At 35.0% G+C, this 27,486-nt stretch overlaps 1 protein-coding gene across 3 annotated transcripts in view; it reads left to right on the forward strand.

The window, feature by feature from the left end:
* The window catches only part of unc5db (unc-5 netrin receptor Db), a 443,298-nt gene that overhangs the window by 373,137 nt on the left and 42,675 nt on the right, over positions 1-27,486 (forward strand). For all 3 annotated transcript variants that reach the window (XM_087253524.1, XM_087253523.1, XM_087253522.1), the window contains 5 exons: positions 3,613-3,793; positions 8,639-8,806; positions 12,122-12,286; positions 15,054-15,086; positions 18,930-19,115. In XM_087253524.1, coding sequence (XP_087109650.1) covers positions 3,613-3,793; positions 8,639-8,806; positions 12,122-12,286; positions 15,054-15,086; positions 18,930-19,115 — 733 coding nt within the window. The remainder of the gene's footprint in view (positions 1-3,612; positions 3,794-8,638; positions 8,807-12,121; positions 12,287-15,053; positions 15,087-18,929; positions 19,116-27,486) is intronic.

Here is a 27,486-nt window from a genome sequence, read left to right on the forward strand (position 1 = left end):
ATTTTGCAGTGACGTGCTTAAATGGAAAACTCATTTGAAAGCTGTTTGTTGACTTTTTTTTCTGGCTCATTGTATATCAAAGCTGACAACAAAAGCAGTACTAGAAATTCACATCCGCACTATCAAAGGTTGGTGTCAAAAGTAATTTCAAAGCGATTGTAGGTGTGTCTGTTTGTGTCAGTCTTGTCATTGTGTTGTGCGCGTGTGGGTTTGATTGAATTCGCAGTCAGCGAGGCGGCGTTATATTTCTGCTCCCTGAGGGCTGTCTATCAGAACTGTTTAATCTTAGTAATTACCCTGCTAAAATATGAAGCAGCTTCAACAGCCTCTTCTCCAGCACACACAGGTACTATAAAAATCACCTGCAAAAAAAACTGATTCTGATAGCCTGTTTACAAAGTTCAAAAATCTCTGACCTTCTGTCCTGCTTTTCTGGTGACAGCAGACTCGCCTCTGTGCTTGTGATAACAGCAAGGTCTTCACTTCAGCTGATCTCCCCCTGTCAAGAGGACCTTAAACAGGCAGGATGGAGGCTCTAATGAAATCACAGGATCCTCTGGAGACTGTGGAAACTCCTCTGTCAGCCCTGCCACTGTTAGCCACGCTGTAATTGAAACAAATGTGCCAATTAGGCCATTCATTTCTCACATCTTCTGCCACACATTCACCTGGCTAATTTGTATTTGTCCCCTACTTTTCCTCCTCTCACTCTTTCTCTTCCTCTATCCTGTCTTTCTTTATTTCTTTTTTCTTTCCTCGTCATGTCTGGTTGTTCACTCTTTCAATAGCGAAGGGGAAGTGGTGCTCAAGAATGCAGAGCATGGCAAATGTCTCAACAGAGAGGTCTGCTTGCTGTGTGCTAATTGCCTATTCCAGCTCCCAAGCTTCCCTGAAAACTTGAGTAAATACATTGGACGAGAAATGTGCTCTGCGCTTCCGTACACACGCTTTACTACTCCCTGCTGAAAAAACAGCTTTAACCTGGTGATTTGTTGGTCTTAGCTGGTTTAAGCTGAGAAGTGCCTACAAACCTTCTTAAGCTATTGCAATATACCAGGGTAATGAGGTTGTCGGGACTGTGAGACTTGCTTTTTTGTTTTTCAACAATACAATAAATAAAAATAAAACAAAAAAGTGGAATTTTGTAAAGAAAAGACAACAGAAAAAAACAGCTTCAAGAAAAAAAGGTAACAACATTACTATATTTGTAGATTTTTAAAACAAACTTTGGTAAAAAAAATATTAAAAAAAATAAATAAAATCAATCAAAATAATTGCGATATGGCTGGTAGAAGGCGTGCATTAGCTTGAGGCCACTACTACTCGTGCGATATTGCATTTATACAACAGTTCAATGGCATAATTGTTTATATAAAAATGAAAATCTGACACAAAGAGTTTCAAAAATCCTTTTTTTTTTTTTTAACGAGGAACTACTTTCTTCTGGCATTCATTCAAAACTGCAGCTGACCGTCAGAACAGCAAAATCCGTTGCTAATTTAAAAACGTCACTTTAGAGATAGAATTTTAATGATTCTTTATATTCTTTACCAATGTAATGAAGTCATTAATTTTGGGAATAGAGATAGAGGTGAATGCGCACCGTGGCTCTAAGGGTCAAACCCCCCAAAAAATAAGGTCAAGAATCTTGGTGTGATTCTGGAGTCAGATCTGAGTTTCAGTAGTCATGTTAAAGCAGTAAGTAAATCAGCATACTCTTATCTCCAAAAACATTACCAATAATTAGATGCTTTGTTTCAAGTGAAGACTTGTTCATGCTTTTATCAGCAGCAGGGTGGATTACTGTAATGGACTCCTCACTGGCCTTCCCAAAAAGACAGTTCCTCCAGTACGCTGCTGCCAGGATTCTGACCAGAACCAAAAAATCAGAGCACATCACACCTGTCCTTAGGTCTTTAATCTGGCTCCCACTTACATTCAGAATAGATTTTAAAGTATGATTACATGTCTATATATAACTAAATGGCCTAGGACAGGGGTGGCCAACCTTGTTCCTGGAGATCTACCTTCCTACAGATTTCAGTTCCATCCAAACACACCTGCCTGTATTGATCAAGCGCTGTTCAGGTCTTAGTTAATTGGTTCAGGTGTGCTTCGTAAGTGTAGGAGCTGAACTATGCAGAAGGGTAGATCTCGAGGAACAGGGTTGAGCACCCCTGGCCTAAGATCTTAATACATTACAGATATGCTCACTGAATAGATCACTCAGAGTTTTAAGATCATATAAACTAGAAATTCCAAGAGTTCAGTCAAAGCAGAGTGATTCCACCTTCAGCTACTATGCCTCCTGCTGCTGGAATCAGCTTCCAGAAATGATCAGATGTGCTCCAACATTAGGCACGTTCAAATCAAGCCTGAAAACACTGCCTTCACTGAATGAGTCCCACAGAAACAGATTTTATTTGTTTTTATTTTATTATTCTTGTCTCTTTAATTCCTATTTATGTAAAGCTCTTTAAATTTCCACTGTGAATGAAATGTGCTGTATAAATAGACTTGCCATGTCCTGCCTTGCCTAAAAAAAGTTGTGTGGCATTAGCTTGTAATTGTACCAGCTTGTAATTGTAAAAATGTATTAATTTTATTTTTTATAATTATACATACAAACAGAATGCAGAAACACTTTCGATTGGCATTTTCTCTTTCTCTTTATACGTCTAATCAGAGGGGAAGGGGCCTGTCTATTAGTGACGATCTCTCCCTCTTTAGCATAGGAACTTAGTCTTGTATTTAAATCTGCCACTATGCTGACACATTGGAATAGCTTCACCCTGTTTAGAAAATAGGGCTACGGGAGCACAATCTCATTTGAATTTAAAGTGACAGTCACCAAAATGGCACATTTAACTTCACACAAACACTTATTTTACAGACACTTCAGAGACTTATTTTACATCTTTTAAAAGAGGGCATAATAGGTCCCCTTTAAATGCCTCATTCAATTATAGTTTTGATTGTACAGAGTAAGGGAACTTTCCATTATCCAATTAACAGTTTTTTTAACTGTATCATTTAACAGATCTTTTAAATTATAATCATTTTTTTACAGTGTACCATTTGACTTCATACTTCACCAACTGCATTTTACAGCCTTATAATACAATGTAATTACTCTAATTATGCATCTGGGTTAGTCATATAGCTCACAAACTAATTAAAGAATATTATGAACTATATATATGAGGGTTAATGCGATTCAGAGAAATGAGCCGTGAATAGAACAAAGTTTAAAGCACTGTAATGAGAGCAGAGAATGAGGGGGCGAAGAGGCCATCGCTGCGGCTCCTGCTAGAATTTGATTTTATAAACCATGTTCTATTGAAGGCACTGACCAAATCTGATAGATTAGATAGTAAGTTGTAATAAAGAAGGAAATTGGCTAAACACAAATAGCCTCTTCTCAAATGGTGCTCTCAGCCATTGTGTTTTCCAGGGGTATGAATGAATGTATTATAAATAATTACTCTATTAAAGTAGAGTTTTTAAAATGTACTACTTTTATTGTGTATAGATTCTGGTACCTATTTGGGCTCCTTTGCAGCTTTGGGTAATATTCACAGCTTGGTTAATAAATATTTCTCTTTTTTTCAGGTGGAGTGGTTGAAAAATGAAGAACTGGTCAGCGCACTTGAAGATGACAACATTGACACTCGTGCTGACCACAATCTGATCATCAATGAAGCCAGACTTTCCGACTCTGCCAACTACACCTGCCTCGCCACTAACATCGTCGCAAAAAGACGCAGTACTACAGCTACTGTAGTTGTGTTTGGTAAGACTGCACCCATATGCTTCATTGACTCCTCAGTTTTCTAAAAATATTATTAAATGGTTGAAAGCTTGCAACAGCACTGTGAAGTTCGTCATTATCACAATTTAACTGCTAACTTATTAAATTATACACCCCTAATAGCAGGAGTTTGCCCAAAAGTGCTAATTGAATCATCATCCCTCATGACACTTTTTAATCTTTAAAACTTTTTTGTCAATGAAATAAAGTCAGAAAGGTTTAGTGCTTTACAAAATATCTTTTTTTTGTGTGTGTGGATCAAAGAATTGCATTTAAGAATGACATTGGATGATAAAAAATGACTAGATTTTTATTTTTAAATCAGCTTTTTTTTTAAGCTCAGCACACTCTGAAATAAAGGTACAAAAGCTGTGACTGGGATGGTTCCTTTTTAAAATTCACACTTTTGTACCATACAGGTGGACATTAGTATACCTTTTGTACTTTTTATCAGTGAGCAAATTAAAATTTTCAGTGTTTTGAGAAATGATTAGTGAATTCTGACCTACAGTATTCTCTGATTAGCTATTTCAGATGTTATTGTAGGGCAAACTATACAAACTATGCATCTAATTTGACTTTACTTTCAAGCTATATGTAGATACAAATCACTATTTTATTAGAAAACAATCTTCCGAACATTGACAGTGTCTATCGGTACTCTAGATCTGCAGTTTCTGTTAAATGAATTTTTTTCTTGCATAGACTGATTGGCGTGATTATGCACTCACAATGGGATGAACCATAAAAGGGGTGGTCAAATGCATAATTATATTATCTATTATTTTATTAACATTATTTTTAAAAATACAGATCAGAGCAAACTATTTCAGTATTAAAGGGCAGACCCCTCCATACATCCTTCTGGTCAGTCCCTCCTAAAACCCCCTGTAACTTGCACTCTGCCTTTAAGGTTTACTTTTGTACCTTTAAGGTTCACTTTTATACTTTTAAGGTACTATGAGGTACCATTTGTACTTTTTGGGCATTTATATGTACCTTTAAGATCTTTCTAAGAACAAAACTGTAACTTTTAAAAAGGTACTGCCCCAGTGACATATTTTCTACCTTTATTTCTGAGACATATATTATTGTTTTTTTTAAGTACCTAAGTTATTGTTGAAATATTTATCCAATTCCATACGTGTTCAGTAAAAAGGGTCAGGAGAGGGTTTTCTTTAATGTCAAAAATATTAGTAATGTTTTAGGTACAAATGAATAACTCTATTAACAGAATTCTGGTTATCGCCAATGCAATGCAAGCATTACATTCAGGAGGTACACAACAACTCTACATTTCCTGACTCAAGTAATTTATACACAGCTGTTATAGGTGGAGTTTAGTGGCATTCGTCACTTGTCAAAAATTCTGCAGTACTCCAGCGCCCGCACCCAAACATACTTCCTCTTTTTGCAAACTTTTGCCGAGTTCAGACTGCATGATTTTTAAAGTAGTTGTGTCACAGATGTTTTCACACTGCATGACCATCAAGGTTAGCGTTTTGTCGCTGCTTTGTTTACACTGCAAGATGTATCGGCGACAGGGGCTTTCACATTGCATGACTTTACAATAGGAAGAATCAATAGGCTGACAACTTCATTCAAACTACATCTCACAGCTAAAAACATGTGGTATATATTATGTTATTAACTATATAATGAGAAAGAAGCCTTTAATGGGGTAGAAAATGTACATATTTGTAAATGCTGCTCTCTCATTGGCTGTAGGCGATCCCCGATGACATTTTCAGTTACAACTAATTTCACACAGCATGATTTGAATCGCCGACAGCTCCAGATAATTAGCATGCCAAATATCTCACAGGCATCTGCGACTCATCGGTAATTGTCTCAGACCGCTTCTTTGATAGTTCATACTGTGTGATGGTCACTCACTTGCTCCAGCACCGATTTGCCTGTGATTTCAGGCATTTGTCACCGATTTCTCACAACCTGTCGGCGAGTCAAAATCGGGGCTAAAATTATGCAGTCATAAGCTGATATCATTTTCAGATAAGGCATGCTCTGCAACATTCTGTCTTCACATCTTTAAGAATATCGCATTGTATAGCTAAGTGAGAGACAACAGTAATAATAAAAAAAATTATTGCTTTTTCCTGCATGATATAGTAGATTTAAAGTTGCAAACTATTACAGCCTTGAAGACTCATGGAAGTACAGATATTATTCATTCATTTTATCCAGTCAAACAACTGATCTATATTCGGGTACTTCTCTGATTGGTGGATCTCTCATCTGGTCCTACAGTGTCATAATACACACAATTTAATCATTATATTTAGCATTACAACATAACAACATTACAAAAGTTGAATTTTTTATTTATTTATTCTTTTTTTTTTTTGCATGATGATAAACTTTCTACTGAATTAGCTCCAAAATTATTTGGTATGTCAGCAAGAGTGAAAAAAGTAATTGAAAAAATGTGTTTTTATTTGATTTGTCATGTTTTCTTTGCAATACAAATAATTTATGTTATTAATGAATGAATTAGGTGCATCATTGGATGAAGAAAAAGGCAATACTTTGTGAAAAACAAACTACCAATCTTCCAACTACCATGCGGTCCAAAACTTAAAACTGACATTTAAAAGAAATGTGTAGAAAGAAACTACAAAACCAGGTGAATACTTTACAAACTAATAGTTTTATTATATGCCAAAGTAAAAAAGGTGAATCCTGATCATAGAAGGATATATACACTCTTCACATCATGGGTCTCAAACTCAATTCCTGGAGGAACGCAACTCTGCACAGTTTTGCTCCAACCCTAATCAAGCACAGCTAATCCAACTAATCAAGGTGTTCGAGACTCTTTTGAACAACTTGATTAGTTGGATCAGCTGTGCTTTTTTAGGGTTGGAGCAAAACTATACAGAGCTGCTGCCCTCCAGGAATTAAGTTTAAGACCTATGCTGAGATGTACGTGGTCCCAAAGATAAGAAAAAAAAGCTAAATTAAACTAAAGTCTGACTTTTAAATTGTCCTTAATTTAAATATCAAAATGAAGAGGGAAAAGAGAGATTGTTTGACATGACCGACATAATAGCTGAACCACACTATCTATTGAATAACAAAATTGCACTTCACCTTAACCTAGTGTGCACACAGTATAGCAGTCAATGCAAGACATAATAAGACATTCACATAAACAAACATTAGCTTAATGCTAGAGAGGTCTGTTGCATTGATTCATTCACATCCAAGTAGTAAGGAAAAATGCCACTGATACCCATTCTGAGAAGAATGATGGAAGAATTGGATTCTTCACATGTTCTAGTCAGCAGAAAGATCAAGAAAATATGTTGATGGACACTTTTGAGGTAGTTCTCACCAGTCAAGCGGCCTCAGAGGAAGGCTCACTTTTGAAGCCCGATTGGTACAGAGTATTGGCCGGTTAAGGTAGATCTTTCAAGAGTTTGGACAGGAAGGGAAGCAGAGTCAGAGATCTGCAGTTATCTGGTACTGCAGGGTTAAGTGATGATTTTTTTTCGTAGTAGACAGTTAGTAAGGAGAAGTTTGGAAGCATCAATCTCTAAGGGGAGAAGAGTGTAGGAGGGCTGTATGTACTTTTTGCTGATGTTTGCTATGTTGTTAGTGAAAGAAGTGCCATTCTTAAGCAGTCAAAAGAAGAGGAGATAGTATGTGGGCTCTGCTGTAGGCTGTATTTACAGTAGCTTAGTTTTGTTTACAGATTTTTGGGATGAGGAAATGTCACACAAACAGTCCTTGTTAGTTTCTGTCTATTTTATGATCTCTTTATAAATCATTTGAAACATCAATATTTTGGGTAAATAGACTTTCAACAGAGGAACAGAAAGCTTTCTGGTTTTGTAAAAAAAAAAAGTCCCCATTTGTTTTACAAAGATAAATAAAGACTTGTACTGTGCATCTGGAAAGTGTTCATAGCGGTTACCTTTTTTCACTTTATGTTGCAGCCTTTTTCCAAATTGGATTAAATTCATTTTTTTTCTAAAAATTCTACTCATAATACCCTATAATTTATTAAAAATAAAAAACCTGAAAAATCCCATGTACAAAAGTATTCACAGCCATTCCATAAAGCTCTAAATTGAGCTCTTTTTTTCTCCTGATGTATCTTACTTCCTTTTCTAAATGCTAGAGGTTCAATTTCACTACACGAAAGTGTATGTGACAAATAAAGACCTGATTTGATTTGAATAAGACTGCTTAGTTTTCTGTAACTATCCATTCATTTATTAATTTTCCTTTGGCTGTAATGATGGCCATGGCGGAATGAACCACTAACTTATCCAGCATATGCTTTACATAGCAGATGCCCTTCCAGCTGCAACCTAGAACTGGGAAAAATCCATACAATGCATTCACATGTCACCAATGTAGTTTATTCAATTCACCTGTACCGCATGTCTTTGGACTGTGGGGGAAATCAGAGCACCCGGAGGAAATCCACGCGAACATGGCGAGAATATGCAAACTCAACACAGAAACGCCAACTGACCCAGCCTTCTTACTGTGAGCCAACAGTGCTAACTACTGAGCCACTGTGTCACCTCTGTAACTATCCACAATAATATATTCAGTAGTATTTTATCATTTGCATTTAGCATTCGGTTTTCCCTGTAGTGTGTGACCCTATCAAAACAAATCAGATTTAAAATAGTATAAATGGCATTGGTTTTACAAGTAAAACATGCAGTTTCAAAGCTGAGCTACAAAAAGTCAGAGCACACATTTAAGTGAAGATTTTCTTCCTGACCTCTAGTCTGCGTTTCTTTTGGCAGTTGTTGTTTAACTCAGCAGCTGATCTCTCTGTCTCTGCAGTGAACGGCGGTTGGTCTCTGTGGACTGAGTGGTCTTCCTGCAGTGTGAACTGTGGGAGAGGAGTTCAGAAACGCTCTCGGACCTGCACGAACCCTGCTCCTCTGAACGGAGGGGCTTTCTGCGAGGGCATGTCTGTCCAGAAGATCGCCTGCAATGCAGTCTGTCCAGGTCAGATCCCTGCCAACCTCACATTGCCAAACTCACAGGAGGTTTTCAGTCAGCGTAGCACTTTTTAGACATCATACTATATTCTTCATTTCACATATGAGAATAAAGAAATGTTGTGTGGTTCATTTAATCTTAGCGGAGTCAGTGTACATGCTGTGCTTGGTTTTTTCCAGTTTTAACTCGATTTGTCTTTTTCGATCAGATCAAGCATGGTTATTAGTGGTTTGCATAATAAATGTTTTTTATTTAATCATTTGTACACCGTTTAGCTTGAAAATGCTTAATTGGTCTAATTCTAAATGAATCACACAATGATTTGACTGATATGATATGTGATGGCAATTAGGGAACTAATCTAATTAATTAAGAAAATGTTGCAATTACTTATAAAAAAGAGGATTTCTTTGGCTAAAAGTTCTGGCCGAGTTATTAACGTCTTGTTTTGATCTATTTTTATCAAGAATGATTTAAATGTGCCAAGCTGACTCCTTGTTTATATTTAAAGTAATTATTTTTAATAAGCCATTCAATGGCATTGAAATTAATTTTTAATTAGAGTTCAATCTCTTAGTATTTTTTTCTTCACATACTGTGATAATGTGTCTGTATAAGCAGCAAAACAAATTATGAGCAGCATTACTGCTGTTATATGTTCACAGCGTGGCAACTACTGTTCAGAGTTTGAAGCTTGATTAAATGCTTAATTAAATTAAAAGTCTCTAATGTTACCAAGGTTGCATTTATATGATTAACATACAGGAACACAGTAATACTGCAAAATGTCATAATTGAAACTACTTGTTTTCTGTTTAAATTTTAAAACATGCATTTTATTAATCACTTATAGAAAAAATCAAGCTTCTTAACTAGTTATTATTTAGTCATTACTAATTCAAAAGCTATTTTATGCTTACCTTATTTCACTTCGAAGTTGCATTCATTTATTTATTTAGCTGACATGAACTTCAATGTTAAAAAGGTTGTAGCATTGGCTGGATTTGGCTTTTTAGTTCATTTTGAATGCTGGCAGGATTTGATAATAACCTTTCATGTAACTTTTAAAGTAGAATTTTACAAACCTCATATAATATTAGTCTTAGTTCAACTTCAATGTTTTTATCTAAATATATATTCATTTGAAAACTCAATTTGTCTTTTGATCAGATCAAAGTTATTGTTGGTTTGCATAATAAATGTTCTAATTCTAAATGAATCATACATTGATTTGACTGATATGATAAATTAGGGAACTAATTAAGTATTTTTACTCAAAAGTTGGATTTATTTGGTTCTGGTAAAGTTATTAGTTATTGTCACGTTTTGATCTCTATCAAGAATGATTTAAATAATTATGTGCCTAGCTGACTCCTTGTTTATTTTTAAAGTAATTATTTTCAATAAACCATTCAATGGCGTTGAAATTAAGTTGTAATAAGTTTAATCTAATAGTGTTTTTTTCTTTACATACTGTGATGATGCATCTGTATAAGCAGCAAAACAAATTATGAGCAACATTACTGCTGCTATATATTTACCGCATGATCAAATGCTTAATTAATTTTTTTTTATCTAAATATATATTAACTAGAAAAATATTAATTACTAAACAGTAATAGTTTTCAATGTTTATTTTCTATTCGATTATTTGATGTATAGAAAGAAAAGTTTTTAAAAAATTGTTTAACAGAGCAAGGAACTTTTCACAGTATGTCTGATAATATTTTGTCTTCTGGAGAAAGTCTTTATTTGTTTTGTTTTGGCTAGGATAAAAGCAGTGTTTATTTTATTAAAAAAAAAAAAAAGCATTTTAGGGACAAAATTAATAGCTCCTTTAAGCTAATTTTTTTTTTTTCGATTATGTTTTTTCAGGTTTGGTTTACTCTAACCGTCCTAGTTAACCTGATTAACCTAGTTAAGCCTTTAAATGTCACTGTGTCTTGAAAAAGATCTAGTAAAATTTTATTTACTGTCATAATGGCAAAAATAAAATAAATCTGTGTGTGTGTGTGCGTGTGCGTGTGCGTCTGCGTGTGTGTGTGTGTGTGTGTGTGTGTGTGTGTGTGTGTGTGTGTGTGTGTGTGTGTGAGAGTAAAATAAAATGTTAATGAAATGTTTTGTAACAATATAAATGTCTTTACATTGACTTTTAGACAATTTAATTAGCCCTTGGTAAATAAGATACTTAATAGATACGATTTTTTTTTATTTCACAGAGCAAACATATGAATAATAGTGTACAAATTTAGATTCACAAGTCTTTTTTTTTTGTTTTTTGTAATTCAGTTTTTTTCCCCCGAAAATGAAAATATTCAATTTTTTACAATCAGATAGAAAAATACTTTTAACAGATATTATATATCTGTTAATATATATTCCCCATCCCCCCACCCCATTATACGCACATCAGGAAACACAGAATAACTGTAGTTTAGACCAAGCTGTTAGATAATTTACATTAAATTTGACATTCGTAGTATCAGACGAGTGTCCAAGATTTCTTTGACGTTGAATATATAGATTTTCCATACCATAAGAATATCCAGTTTAGCATGGTTGATCCGTGCTGATGACAGTTACAGATATAGTATTTCCAATAGTGAATGTAACCAGTGCTTAACTGAGAGACCATGAGATGGTTTCCACCTTTGTACCAACATTTTCTTTGTAGCAGTTGAAGCAGCTAACCAAAATTTACAGACATTTGCATTTAGGGGAAATTAAGAGTTATCATTCAATAATAACAATACAGGATCTTTGGGGAAACAAATTTTTGTAACTATCAATAAAATGTCCAGCACCGAATCCCAAAGTTTTTGCACCTCCAGACATTCCCACATCATATGTAAAAAGGTATCAGGACGCTGTGGTTCACAGAACTTACAATTAGGATGTGGAGAGAAACTTATATGTCGTATAAATGTGGTTAAATATGCCCTGTGAATAGTTTTAAAGTGAATAAACTGGTGATTAGAGTTTGGGGAAGTGTGGAATTATCCCATAAGTCATTTTATTATTATTATTATTATTATTATTATTATTATTATTATTATTATTAGCTTTATAACAGGATGAATAACCAATTAAGACTAGAACAAGCTGAAGATGACATTTTATCCTTATTCATTTCATATTTTTTTGGATTTACTGAAAATATGCAGATGAAATTTGTATTGGTCAGGAGATGAACCATTAAAACACTTTTAATCAAGTTTATGAAGTCTCTAGAAATCTCATAAGTTCATTGCCAAGTGCAGTTAATGCCCAGAGCAGCTGTTCACCTTCCTTAAACGGCTACCCCGCTGTGCTGCTCTGCAGTGGATGGAGTTTGGGAGGAGTGGAGCGAGTGGACGATGTGTAGTGCGCAGTGTGAGAGACAGCGATGGAGGGAGTGCAACGATCCTCCACCCCGTCACAGAGGCAAGATGTGTGAGGGAGAAGGTCAAAGCACAGAGAACTGCACTGGAGGATTGTGCACGCAAAGTAAGTATGTGCTCAAGACATCAGCTGCATCGTCATCACATACAGAACTCTCAATATATTGCACACTTGAATTTCAAAGGGGACCTATCAGGAAAATCAATGCAGGCAAATCTGCATCTTTAATCCTAGAAAAAAAAGAAATAACAACATATTAGCTTTGTTTAGGTAAGCTTTTCTCTGCAAAAACGGAAACATTTGCCATTAAGATTTTGCTCTCCTAGACAAAAGAAAATTCACAATTTACAATGTTTATTTTGCTAGCGCATATTGTTATTCTTTGGGTGAACAACTAACCATTTCACACGTAACTTCTAAGTAGTCCTGTTGACCCCCTTAATGAATGTTTTATTGTTACCATTATTTAGCATGCATCACTTTAAAATTCCCATGGTGACAAGTTAAGTTTATCATAACACACTGCAATTATTTATAGATTTGGCTTTGTTTCTTTTATCCCTTTTCAAATATTTACAAATGGATTAATTATTCTGTAAGTTATTTAATATTCCAATTTTTAAATATGTATAAGAACATGTCTTTTAAACAATTTAACAATGATCATATTATTTGATATATGATGGGTGATAGGGATCGCCATGCTTAGTCTACACTGCAAGAGAGAAAAGATCTGCTGGATTTACATGTTTACTTATAATTTCCGTACTAAATGAAAGTAAACGACTGTTTAACTGGGAGAGGAATAGAGTAAATGTTCTAGTAACATACACAGTGTGTATCTTATGTAAAAAAAAAACACATATATAAAAAAAAAAAAAAAGCGTTATATTTAAAAATAATTACTATTGCCATTCTATAGTGTTTTTTGTTGTTGTTTATTTTTTACAAATTTGAGATGTTATGTTTTGCTAGTAGTTATGTGTGTTTGAATGTCTGAAACCTAAAATAGATGTTATTTGTTTAAAAACACTGATACATTTAATGCAAACACCGCATATCTCGTTGTGTCTCAGCATGAGAAGTCAGATTTTTAATTTAGCAGTTGATGACATTGATACGAATTGTAATTTCAATAGCATTTTCAATATGTGGATGCTTAAATTGTGACGCTTAAATGCACCCTTAAAACATGCCTCTCATCTGATTTACAGGTTTCTGTGTAAACATCTGAAATTCAAATGCATAAGGATTTATGGTTATAATTGAGTTTACATGGCATGCACAACACAGAGAAAAAGAAAAAGCTAATTTGGCAAATAATATTGCTATTTATTTATGTCAGGCTCAAAGCGCGTACAGGTGGTCTTTGCTTTTTCAATTGAAATGTAGCAGTCTCTGTGTATATTTTCAAAAGCGGAAATGCAAACGGTAATTTGGGATTTGCAATTGCATTTGGATTATATCACAACTTATGCATCCACATATTGAAAAATGCAATTGAAAATACAATTTGCATTTGCGTTTGAAAAATGTCTGGAATATCCTTAACGTAATAATCACACCAGTGTTATCGTATATGTAAAAGGGTTAATGCATGCAATTAAAAAACTTAATTCACAGAAAAAAGTTTGCTTTGGTAACCTTTAATCAAAGTCTGACCATTTGCTTGTGGCAGGGCTTTTCTGCTGATGTTAGTTTGATGGGTTCAGTTAAAATACGCTTAACCACGCCCATTTTACCATTGTAACTAATTACACCCAACACTGCACGTCAGGCTACTTTCCTCTACTGGTAATGGACCCTTTTCATAAGCCTGTTATGATGCGTTTAACGGTCATCAGCATCTTAAATCCTTGAAAGTTTTCAATACTTCGATTTTTTTTTTTTAAACGTATGCACATTCAGATAAATTTATGTATGTATTATGTCATTTTTGCTTGAATTTACAAAAACTAATTATCACTTGTGAGAGGCATTTCTAATCCAGCGTCTATGGGGCAGGACAGTAAATTTGCCGTTATTCTGTCCTCTGGCTGCAGTATTCAGTCTCACACATTTTTTTTTCCATTTTCTGGAAGTTTTTATAACATAATCATGGAGTTGTTGTTTTATTATTATTATTTGAGCAAATAAGATTGCAAAAAAACCAATTTGTTTTACTATCCCATTCATTGCACTCTTAAGTTTTCCTGACTATGACAACTTCCGCTACTGAGAAACCTGGAAATGTGAAAAGGGTCTATTTCTGACTGTGAAATTTGCCTGTTTTGTTGTTTCTGGAGTGTCAGAATAGCTTATAAAGTCTCTGCCCTTTTCTAGAATGCAGCAGTTCATTTGCATTTAAAGGTACACACAAAACATACTTTTTTGCTTTCACAAAAATGATGCAAATTCCACAAGCTATAATAAACAATCTATGGTATTTCGAGCTGAAACTTCACAGACACATTTTGAAGACACCAGAGATTTATTTGCCACCCTATGAAAAGGTGTATAATATGTCTCCTTTAACATTCATCGTGAAGCTCGGGGAAGTGTGATAATAGTCTGCTGAAAGTAGATGAAGGTGATGGCATCATGCCCTTTACTCCTCTCCATGTCTCCCTCGTAGCTATTATTATGATGAGAATCCTCTCTGATTTCTTGTCCTTAATGAAGGATGGAAACATCCTGAAGCCTAAGTGATCCAAAACTATCTGCCAAGTGCTGCCAATGCCAGTGATGCCCAGCAACAGTCTCCACAGCTGATGTTGGCATAGCCTGCAGTTGGACATGTACCCGTGATGAGAATCAGAGAGCGTGTTTGCAAGAAGTATTACGGGGACGGACTGTAATTCTCTCTCCTTTCTTGTTTTTTTTTTCTCTGCAGATGGAAAGCTGATGCATGATGTTAAGCCACAGAGTGAGTTCTTTCCTCCTTGTGAATTTAAATGAGGAAATAAAACTGATAAATAAGCTAGTGCTGATGTGAAGTGGACTTCTGTTTACATAAAAAATATCTCTTTTGTGTGAAGGCTATTTTTTTTCTTCACTTTTTAATTAGGATGAGCTCTCTCATCTCAAATATGTGTTCACTTCTACGCTTTGTTACCTGTATCATTATGCTGACAACAGGTGTCAATTGCAGCAAAGTGGAAAACGGATAAGATGGAAAAGATTAATTAGGAAGAATCCAATCTGTCCGTATGGTTTAAATTCTAGAATGGAAATTACTGTTAAACTATGGGATGAATAGAGAAAATGTACTAGTAACATATTCACTGTGTATCTTAGGTAAAAAAGCACCTCGCTCAGTTATATTTAAAATAATATTTATAGCTGTCTCCATAGACATCAGCATGTATTTTACAAAGATTAAATGTTATGTTTTGCTAGTCAGTAACCTAAACTAAATGTTATTTGTTTGAAAACACTTATAAGTTGTGATTTATGATAAGCACTGTGTATAATTTTCTATGCCTCAGAGCAAGCCATCTTATTTTGAATTCAGCATGGTTCTGTAATCACACCGGTGTGATTGTGCTTGGATTAATTCTAATCCAACTGCATCCACACAAAGCAAAAGAAAGCTAAAAAAGAAGAGTGTATGCAGTGCAGGATGCCTAGAAGGAATTTATAAATGAATGTTAGAAGAAACAAATGCCAGAAAGAAAAACACTGCTGGTGAAACAAGAAAATAAATGTTGAAATTTTGTTATTGTTATCATTTATTCATAAAAGATAAAAAAAAAACAGTTCGAAAAAAAAATCCTAGTGAAATAATTTAGTTTTATTAAAGTTTAATTGCTATTACAATATATTCCAGAATATAAGTATAATTTTAATCATAACCTAACTAAATCTACCACATCAAATAAAATGTTATTGGAAAATTAAAGCATCAGAAAAATAAACAAAGAAGTAAATATGTTTATTTATGAAATAATTGAAAATCCACCAGGTAGACTAGAAAGTAAATCTGGCTGGTTTTACCTTTATTATCATTTTTCCTGCAGAACAAATATATTTTTTCTCATCTGAAACTTGTTGTGACTTTATATTTAAAGCATTTGATATAAATACCATCTAGCAAGCAAAATAGGCTCAAAACTAGTAAACATTTGTAATTGTGCAGCATCAAAGAGATTAGTTGTAGCTTTGACTTTATATTTTTATACTTAACATTTATAATGAATATTTTATTTATGCTGCCATAATTGCTGTTTGTTTTATAGTAATATTGTAAAACATAAGGAACAACAATGCATGTTTATACTTGCATGTATACCAGTCAAGTGATTGGCTGGGCCATTCTACAGCTTGATTTTTTTTCTCTGAAAGTATTTGAGAGTTTTCTTGGCTGTGATCATTGTCTTGCTGAAATGTCCACTCTGGTTTCATCTTCATTATACTTATCTTCATTATTTACAATGATGAAGGGTAGAGGGTTGCTGAATAATTACTAAGAGATTTCAGCTGCTGTCTGAACCTTCACTGTCTTTCTACACCTTTCTTTCTTTATGTGTTCATTACTTTTTTCCTTTGTCATTTTATTTTATTACACATAACTTTATTTGTAAATTAATAAGTTGTGTTTTCTTTGCATATATGAATTTATTTGGGTGTTATCAACATCTGGTAAAAAAATTTAAGTCAACAACACTGTTAGAATTAAGTTTTCTGAGAAAAATTGTGACGTGTTCAATACTTTTTCCCTCACTGTATGTGACTTAATTTAAAAAAAAATATTATTAATATTATAATTATTATTATTATAAATATTTCAGTTATTTTTCATTAAGAATTGCAAAGTTTAAAGTGTCCTTATCAACTTCAGAGAATTTTTAAGTGCCACTGAATGTATTGTGTCCATTTAGACAAAGGCACATGAGTGATTGGATGTGGCGTATTAACATGTGCTATATTTAGAGGAAGCAACCAGGTGTAATCATGGAATATTAACTCACCTCGTCAAGCGTATTATGTCTTAATATCTCCCCTTGTATTATTTTAACCATATTGAGGCACTTTGCGCAACATGCGTTTAAATATGCATTAGTAGCAGGTGCTTCCTCATTGTTTCGGTGACGCAGATCTGAGACTCTTTCCTGTGCATTGATGTGTGAGCTGCGTTATAATGCTTCTAATTAAACCTATTAAATCTGTCGCCCGATGGACATGCAATTAATTCACCTTTACCCTTGGACTCCAACTGGTTTCCAGCTTGATGCATGTAATCCTGTTCAACTTTCTGTACTGCGTCTGGATTTTTGAGATGCAGGGCTGTGGTTTTAAGCATATTCTTTCTCTCATGGCATGATTAATGTCCTCTGTGTCCTCTGTGATCTGGCCAACAGTCCCGCTGCAGAGGTCACCTGGGCCAGTGCTGTAGTTGCCAGCTGAACAGATGTATCATTGCGTGGGGCTTTGGCACACCATGCTGCCAGTTATTAAAGTAGTAAGAGCCCTGGAATTCACACCTCCCAAACTGGCCTCACGTGCCAAGCAAGCAGATCTTTATACACTGCTAAACATGTGCATATTGCACCTGTTCCATTTGCACAGGTGTCCGAAAGATTTGCAAATGTAACCACAATGGCCAGCCGTGACGGATTTGAATGTTTACCTCTCTACAAAAATCTGTTTTTCTAACACAGTGAGAACAATTCACTTACACAAATCTACTGTTAAATGAGTTATATCTTTCATTAGATTTTTGGTTAGATATAGAATTAAATGTTATAAATGTGAAGTTGAAAAAAAAGTACTAACCTTTCTAAACATATAATCAAATATTTGAATATTTATTTATTAAATAAGGACAAAATAATTATATTATTTATTATTATTTTATTTAAAATAATTTATTATTATTTTATTTTAACTATTTTATTTTAATTTATTATATTATATTTTATTATATTATACTATTTTATTAGAATTTTATTTTAATTGATTATATATATATATATATATATATATATATATATATATATATATATATATATATATATATATATATATATATATATATATATATTTTTTTTTTTTTTTTGCACAATTCTACAAAACTTTTAAATAAACCATATGTTATTTTTATTTTCATAACACTATGCACTGTATTTTAACGATCTAGGTCTAGGATCTAGGTCTAAGTCTAGTTGTTTCGTGCTATGGCGTATTTCCTATTTACATGACGACTTAGTAAGTGGAAAAACTGAATACTTCACTAGCAAGAAAACAGTTAATCAGACCATCTGCAGTGTGAGGATAAAGAAAATCAAACAACAAATCGCGGCAACGACGTCTTGCACCTAATTGTGCCGAGTTTATAGCAGGGCCCTATATTAGTTTTATTTGTAGTAATAATTACAACTGAAATATTATAAAACTGTCACTAAATATATCTTACTATTTTATTATTACTATTATTTTTGTTATAGTTTATTTATTGTTTAATTAATTGTTTGGTTCTGTGAAAACGTTTGATTTGAACACAACTACAAAACCATGAAATGAAACTTAATTGTAAAAATAATTATAATAATAATAATAATTATTATTATTATATTTAAAGTAATATGTAATATTTAATTGCAATAATAATAATGATGATAATACAGTAATTATTATTATTTATTATTATTATTATTATTATTATCATTTTTATTACAGCTTAATGTAATAGCTCAATCATTTTCTTAATTATTTCCACAGTATATTGTAATTTTCCTATGGAGTCTAAGTTTATGGTATTGTTTTACAGGCATGGAGAACTCAATGGATGTAGCGCTGTACTCTGGTTTGGCTGCGGGTGTGATCGCTGTGGTTGTCCTCATCGTGGCCATTACCCTCTACAGGAAGAGCCAGAGCGAGTATGGAGTGGATGTCATTGACTCATCAGCTCTCGCTGGAGGATTCCAGTCCTTCAACTTCAAAACCACCAGACAGGGTAAGGGTTCACTGTTAATGAAGTGGTGCAGTTAAATTTATTGCTTGTGATATTGAAGTCCATGTACGGTTTGTTCACAATAACAAGCTAAGATGCAAAGAATGTTCTTAAAGCTGACTTATCAGCAAGCCCCACCCTCCATAGTCACTGTTGCAATTCGAAGAAAAAAAAAACTGGATAGTTACTTTGTTACAATGACAAACCTTTCCCAATGGATTTTGAAGAATTCATGTTGGGTTTAAATATGCCACATAGGGATATATTAAAGATAAAATATAAAAAACAAGATTCATTTGAAAGCAGGGGTTTACAGATCACAATGCAATCGGGAGAAACCTCATGTAATGGTTGTCACGATCTCTGATGATAAATATTCAGGATCAATACTGTTTATGTGCAACAGGCTCAGATGAAATGAATTTACATTTACCTTATTTTGCTAGTGGTGATTAACTTTAGCTAACATTAGCTTGAGCTATGTAACATTACTGTCGCTTATCTAACTCAGCTGAGGCAGAGACAGCATTACTACATAATGATTATGATTAAAAAAACTTGTGACAAAGTGATGTTAGCAGATTTCCCAGAGATGGGTTGCGGCTAAGAAGGGTATCCGCTGCGTAAAAACTTGCTGGATAAGTTGGCGGTTCATTCCGCTGTGGCGAACTCCGGATTAATAAAGGGACTAAGCCGACAAGAAAATGAATAAATGAATGAATGATGTTAGCAGAGTTTGCAGAGTAACTGAGAACCAATCTATACATCTTCTGGAAGTTAAATGTCTTGTTTAGGTTTAGCAAATGCAATGAAATAAATTCAGTTTGCCATCCTCTTAAGCTGCCTTTCCACTGCACACAACATTCAGACAGGACTGTTGGAATATGCCCCCTTCTGGCAGTCGCACAAAGTATTCAGTTTTGTCATGCACCATTGGAAGCTGATTCTCATGGTGGTGTTCGGAATAAAAGCGTGCAAAAGCAAGAGCTTCTATTCTCTATGCGTTCACCATACTGTAGTTGAATGAATGAATGAATGAATGAATACTAGAAACTCATCATAGACTGCTAAAAATTTTGGAGGGATTGTGGAGACAAGATTAAAGATAATGCTTTTTATCACTCATTTATGAATAGATTTTTTTTTAATATAGACTTTTTATGATAAAAAATAACGAAAAACTACTATTTCTCATCGCGCATGGTCCTGCTTGGACAACACTGGAATAGGTCATATCAGGTCTGCCAGTCCCATATTGTCAAGTTGCAGGAGTTCAAAAGATTTAACGAATCCGCAGCTCAAATCAGATCTGAATTTTCCACATATGAAGATGATCTTCACGCAGCTCCCGAACTATTCTCTTTTGGAAATTAATAACTTCCGGTCTGTCGCTTGTCGTTTGTGGAATCAGTGTTAGAAATACTCCAGGCATATCTATTTACTACTTTTGTAAACACATTCAAATCATTGAGAGCTTTGGATATTCCAATGTTTCTTTATGACACTGAAACCTAAAGATGTCTAATTTCTGGTCCCGCTGCAACTGACACTCAACTGACATTGGCTTACATTGGCTTATCTGCTTTCTCCAAATAATAATTGTTCATAAAAGCATACAAATACGCTTGCAAAATGATATGATTTTACACAAACCACCTCCACTGAGCAATCACACATTCTCACACACACAAAAAATTCAAATCCTCTGACAAGTAAATGCATAAAGCATGCCACGTTGACTTCAATTCTACCGTCCTGTCAGCTATGTCGATAACCTCTGTTGATAAGCCACGTCTGTAGTCACATGACCTACATTTGGTTCCGCTACACGTGTCCATATTACCACCACTGACACTTCTGGGTCAGAGAAAGTGATAGCTATCGCCTCACAGGGTAATCAATCCTGGCTGCTTGTGACAGCACAGTGAAAGGCTGTGACTAGCAGCTTGTGTTTACTGTGCTCAAGGCCTGGGATGGCAACACACGCCTTCTGCATGCAACAGGAGAGAGGGGGATCAAGGCTCAGCTGAGCCGCATCTGTCAGGTCATCAATCCTATTTAAAAAGGCTAACTTTCTCCCAGCCTCCCGCAGCGCCTTATTCCAACAGCCAATCCGGTTCACATCAGCAGTCACAAGGAAGACCAAACCCCTGCGATGTTGGACATGCATTTAAAGTCACTATGAAATAAAAATTGAAGATTTTTTTTTTATGATGTATTGGAGTGGTAATTAAATTTTTTTTTTTTACGCACATGCCCTGGTAATCCTTAATCTAAATAAAAATCCCCTTTCACCTGAAATCAAACCTCTCCCTTGATGGGATGTTCACCCATGCAAGGATAGGACAGCCTCTCAGAGATTACATGGATATCAAACCAAAACTGTCCAATTAATTTCCAGTGAACAGTCAAGATAAAAAACTGTAGATTAAACGAGGTATGCCACTCGTGTAGTTTTGAATGCGGCCACTTTAACGAAGATAGCCCCAACTTCTAGTAAAGGAGCCAATCATCACTCATTATAGGAGGAGAGGTTCGTGTTCTTTAAGATGTGGGGGTCAGCCAACGGGCTGTAATCTTAGCGCAGGGGTGTCCAAACTCAGTCCTGGAGGGCCTGTGTCCTGCTGAGTTTAGCTCCAACCTGCTTCAACACACCTGCCAGGAAGTTTTTAGTATATCTAGTAAGAGCTTGATTAGCTGGTTCATGTGTGTTTTATTCGGGTTGGAGCTAAACTCTCCAGGACACTGGCCCTCCAGGACTGAGTGTGGACACTCCTGTCTTAGCGAATACATCCCTCCCAGACATGAAAAACATATCTACATGAAGCTTGAAATCTCCATTTTTAAATGAACCAATCATATGCTAGTTGCGTAATCTGTGTGGAACAAATGTGAGGTACAGTCTTTCCTGTCTGACCTCATTATTTTTAACAAATTCCTGCCTCCCGCCTCAAAGTTGTTGCTGTCATTTTGGTAGAAGCTTTCATGTCTGAAATGTGTTGGAAATTACCTCAAAAGACCAGGCAAACCGTTTTGGAGGATTTGATGTTTTCTTGTTCAGAGTTATAGAAGCTGCACTTGGTGCACAAAGATGCAGAGTAAAATGACTTCGTAAGGACTTTGGAAACTGCTAGTCAGTGCAAACATTTAGCACTAATCAACCAATTTAATCAGCAACTCAATGCATTTTGGAGATACATGGTCATGCAGACATGGTCAAGATGATTTGCTGAAGTTCAAACCAAACATCAGAACAGAGATGAAAGATGAACTATGAGACTATCATGGCATGGATGTCGGTGCCAGAAAGGCTGTTGTGAGTATTTCAGAAACTACTGATTTACTAGACATTTCAAACATTAGCACAACTCTGATTATATCTTGGGTTTACAGAATGGTCAGAATTTTTTTTAAGGGTCAGAGAACAATAGTCAGATTGATTCACGCTGATAGAAAGACAGTAAAACAGTTGCTCAAACCATATAGCAAGTGAGCTACAGCAGCAAAGCCCACACTACACTCAGGTCAGCTATAAACATACCCATTTCTGATGTCCACTTCCATCAGATAATAATGTATCACAAAGAGATCTTAATGGTTTTTTTTTTTTTGAACATGTCAATGAGTTTACAAAACTCAAATGACTTTTAAAGTCATCAGATGTCAGTCCCGTTGAGCATCTTTTTAATGCAATATTACAGGAGATTTGCGATAGATGTGCATCCAACTAATCTGCATAAACTCAGAGTTTATCCTACCAATATAGATTAAAATCTCTGAGGAATGTTTCCTGCAGCTTCTATATTGATGCACAAAGAATTGATGCAGTTTAAAGCTAATGGGGTCTAACTCAATACTATCAATGTGTACCTAATAAATCGAGCAGTGAGTGTGGATCACAATAGATGTGTACGTCCAGACTATTGAATGTGAAAATGGAAACAATACAGTGCTTTATTTAAAAGTTTCGAATACGAATGCATTTGATGCCATTTTGCTTTGATTTGATTTCTCCCAGGGTAGGTTTTTGTGTTTTTCATTATATCACTTTTCCTTTTACCTCGTCTCTCTACGTGATATCCATTGCAGTTTTCTCAGTGTGTAATTATGATAAAGCAGAAGTATTCCAGCTGACTCTCTTAATCACAGGTAACAGTATGAGACTCCAGACCTTTGCCCGTCTGTCTGCTCTTGAAATCTCAGCCACTGAGTCATTTTAATCACGACTCTAATTCCAGATCTTTCCCCGCAAGGTGCCCACTACATGCCTGTTTCATTAACTCCTATCATCCTGCTGTCTCGTCCTTTCATTTTCTTTCGCCGTTTTAAAGATTTCCTGTCCCACAGTGATTATATCCTACTTCTGAAGAAATACGAGAGGCAAAAACCAATTTGTTGTGGCCGAGAATTAAAGAAGTTGAACCATTAAATTTGTCCTAATTCCGTTATATGTCTGGTGTAACTTAAATCTGCTAAGGTTTTCTTGTATAGGTAGTCATTAAAGACAACATTTCACACTAAACACACACACACAGAAAAGTCATAATTTACTGAACCTTCATGTCATTACTCTTTTCTGTGGAACACAAAATAAGATAATTTGAGAAATTGGATGACAGTAGGCTCTAAAAGATGTCACAGATCAATGCATGTGCATGATGAGAAACAACAAACTTTTATTATAGGCTACTATAGTATATAATAATTTGGTCACACTTTGTTTTGAGGCTCCGTTTGTTGAATTTAAATTACATTTAATCTACATGCCAACTAATTCTCATTAGATTATAAGTAGATTGACGTGTACTAGAAAAGTTTAGAATAGTTCTCTTTAAGCTACATATTATCACTTCAATTAAAATTAATTTTAGAATTTCCTATGTGTTCTTTTGTTTAGGCTTAAATGCCATTAATATTAAAGCAATTTATTTGTAATTTAATTCTTTCGTTTCATAGATTTAGTAGGACTAATCAAGGAATGAATTATTCAAATTCCTAACTAATTATTAAGATATAACATTAACTAAAACAAGGAAAGGCATTGGAAGTGAAGTTGTAACTCGAATTCAGAGCTCCATAGTTTAAAATATACTAAGCGTCAGTTAAACTATAGTGTAAGATAACACACACAGCTGTCTAAACAAGTGAAGTTTATTTATAAACTCATTTCGAGAGGATCACATGCTTGTGACTGACACAGCTGCTCCCGCAATAGCTAACGTACGATTCACCAATCAGACGATTCCTAACTTATTATAAATGACCAAAGTTTCTTACCTTAGTCATCTTCGTCATTTTCGATTGCCGCTTTGAAACAGAAACGTATTTTATCAACATGCTTTAATTTTAGACAGTTATTTAAGGTTTTTTGGTACAAAAAAAAATAGGGTTAGCGTACTACAGAAATTTTATGTCAGAGCAGGATCTGAGTTGTATTGGTTCACCAGCATGGTTGAGCGGTATGTTAACGAAGTGCTTGCTTTGAGCTGTTAGGGAATGCTTTGCAGGTCATCAAACTGCTTAGCTCTGGCTGCTAAAGTATATCAGTACAGTATTTTACATAAGTGCCCCCTGCTGGTCATGTCTTTCTTGTGTTAGACCATTATGTGCTGTACTGTGCAGTACTGCAGCATCGGGTGTGGTCACGTTCATTCACTCACACATTCTCAGCAGCCACATCTGTATTTCTCAAAACATATTTGACTCTATGGACAATACCAGTTGAAATAAATATTCTTTTGTGCCAAAGGAGGTCATAAAGTTTTGATGCAACACATGGGTGTACAAAATGATGACACAGGTATGATTTTGGGGTGATCTTACCCTTTAAAGTCTTAGTCAACATTTTTGCTAATGCAGTAGCATGTTTCCTAAATTTCACCCTTTCCCACCATAATTAGTTCCAATCTGACACCTGAAAACTTTACGGGACTGCTCGAATTTATAACACAAACCTGTCATCACCCTGTAGCAGAACCTTGACCTGCCCAATCGTGGCAACTAGAAATATCCCAAACGCCTGACACCAATCAGCCCAGCCTGGGGTAATTAACGATTTTCCTAAAAATAAAGACCCATTAGCCTCCTGCCTCCCACCCCTCACTGTGCAGCAGCTGGCCAGCAAGGACTAAGTGACTCAAATGTTAGAACTACTTTGGCACCAGGATGAATCGCGGGGGCTCAGTGACCGTGTGAGTTTGCCTCGGACTAGAAAAGGTGAGAGAGGAACAGCGAGGGATGAAGACCCCCTTCCAAGAGCTGTTCTGAGCCCAAGCTGGGAGGTGGCAGATTTAAGAACTTTGAAAACAAAAAGGTCACTTAGACATGCCTCATATATCTGTGTCGGCTTGAGTAACTAGATGAATTCGTTTTATGGCAAAGGGCAAACTCCAAATGATGTCACTGTTGAAGTTGTGCTAACCGTGCTAATGAGTGTTGACAGGATGTTTAAGGATGTGACTGTTAACATGAGTCAGTGCGTGAAAGCAACTGTTGCCAATCTACTCTGACTATGAGTAGAATAACATGGTACAGTAGCAACTAATCTGGATGCTAAAATGGTCTGTACTCTACTGTATTATTGATGATGAAGACAATTAAAAAACAGTACATCACTGCACAGGTCTGTTTACGTAAAGTAAAATCGTTGGAGGTTTTGTCTTCACTTATAGTTAGCAATTCAATAATTATTAGGGATGTCTAGATCCGATCACGTGATCAGACTCAATTAGAATCGAATGTTACCTCCCAACTCGAATATATATGTATATATATTTTCTCATTATTTTATAACATATCTATATTCTCACTTTATGGTAGAGATGCTATTGGTTAAATGTCGCAAAGTAGAACACAGAAGCAAGCGGAAAGTGTGAGTATGTTTGTGGTCTGGAGGTATTATAAAGTTGATGATGACAACATTGCCATACTGTAGCAAACTGTGATATATGCAAACTTGGGATTGCCTGCCAGGTATTTTAAGTTGAGGCGCTATTTGTTTTTATATTAGGTATTTTTTTATATTTACTGTTGCTCTAAAGTCCAAAAGTAAAGAATTTATGTTATTTATTACTTGATATTTTAAGCTACCTTCTTTATGTATTATAGAAGTATCGGATTGGGTTTCTGTATATGTAGATACTTAAAATCAAATGTCTCGGACTCTGACTCAAGAGCAAAAAAACCTGATCGTGACATCCCTAATAATTATTATTCAATTACACATTTCAATATGCATGGTTGTCTTGTGTTGGGTAGTGTTCAAATGTTATTGGTGTATATTTGTTAATTACCTACGCAATACATATTGTGTAGTTATGTTGACAGCAAATTGACATTTCACATCATTGAAACTGCATTTGAATCCAAATTAGTTATTAGTTTCTCAATCCTTTATTGACTCCAGGGCTTCGCAAACCTTCATTCAGGAATTAATTGAATGAATAAAGACTTCTGTTGTTTAAAACCCTTTCAACATGATTTGTAAAGATGCCAACAGAAAATAACCAGATTATAGTATATTATTTTTCAGACATTCTGTAACCAGTCTAGCTCAGATTCTAAATTTTGTCATCAAAAACAAGCTTGAAAAAAGTTTGAATAAACTCAGGGTTTTTGCTCAAAAGGGCCTGCTGATCGCCCAACGGTAACTTAAGCCAAATTAGCCATACAGCATGTCAACAAGCTCAGATAATGGTTAAAAAATTTAAAAGGTCAGAGAACAATGGTCAGATTGACTGAAGATGATAGCAAGACAGTTAAACAGTAAATTAAATAACCCCTCATTATAAATGAGGTATGCATTTAAGCCTTTAAACACACAACATGTCAAACCTTGAAGCAGATGAGCTACAGCAGCAAAGACCACATTAGTGATTCCTGTCAGCTTAGAACTTTTTGATGGCAACCTCCAGCAGATAATAATGTCACAAAGCTCAAGTGATCTCAATCGGGTTTCTTGAGTTTACAACACTCAAATGACCTTCAAAGTCACCAGATGTCAGTCCAATAGAGCATCTTTGTGATGCAATGGTACAGGAGATTTGCATTATAGATGTGCATCCAACTAATCTGCAGAAAATCTGAAAGTTTCTCCTGCCAATATAGATTAAATTGTCTGAGCAATGTTTCCAGCAGCTTGTTGAATTGAAGCTATGAAGAACAAGCACACTAAGAAATGCAATATAGAAAACTTCAAATAATATGATGTGTGGTACTTGTTTTAGGTAATAAACTGGAGCTGACTTATTTATTGATACACCCCAAAACAGAAAATTTTTAGAACATTTACACCCCAAAACAGAACATATTATGTATGTTAATATATAATATGTCATTTTTTATTTTACTGGTAGGTTAAGGGTAATGTTTAGTC

Source organism: Danio rerio, chromosome 5 (genome assembly GCF_052040795.2).
Source record: "Danio rerio strain M-AB ecotype USA chromosome 5, GRCz13ab, whole genome shotgun sequence".
In the NCBI taxonomy this organism is placed as follows: domain Eukaryota; kingdom Metazoa; phylum Chordata; class Actinopteri; order Cypriniformes; family Danionidae; genus Danio; species Danio rerio.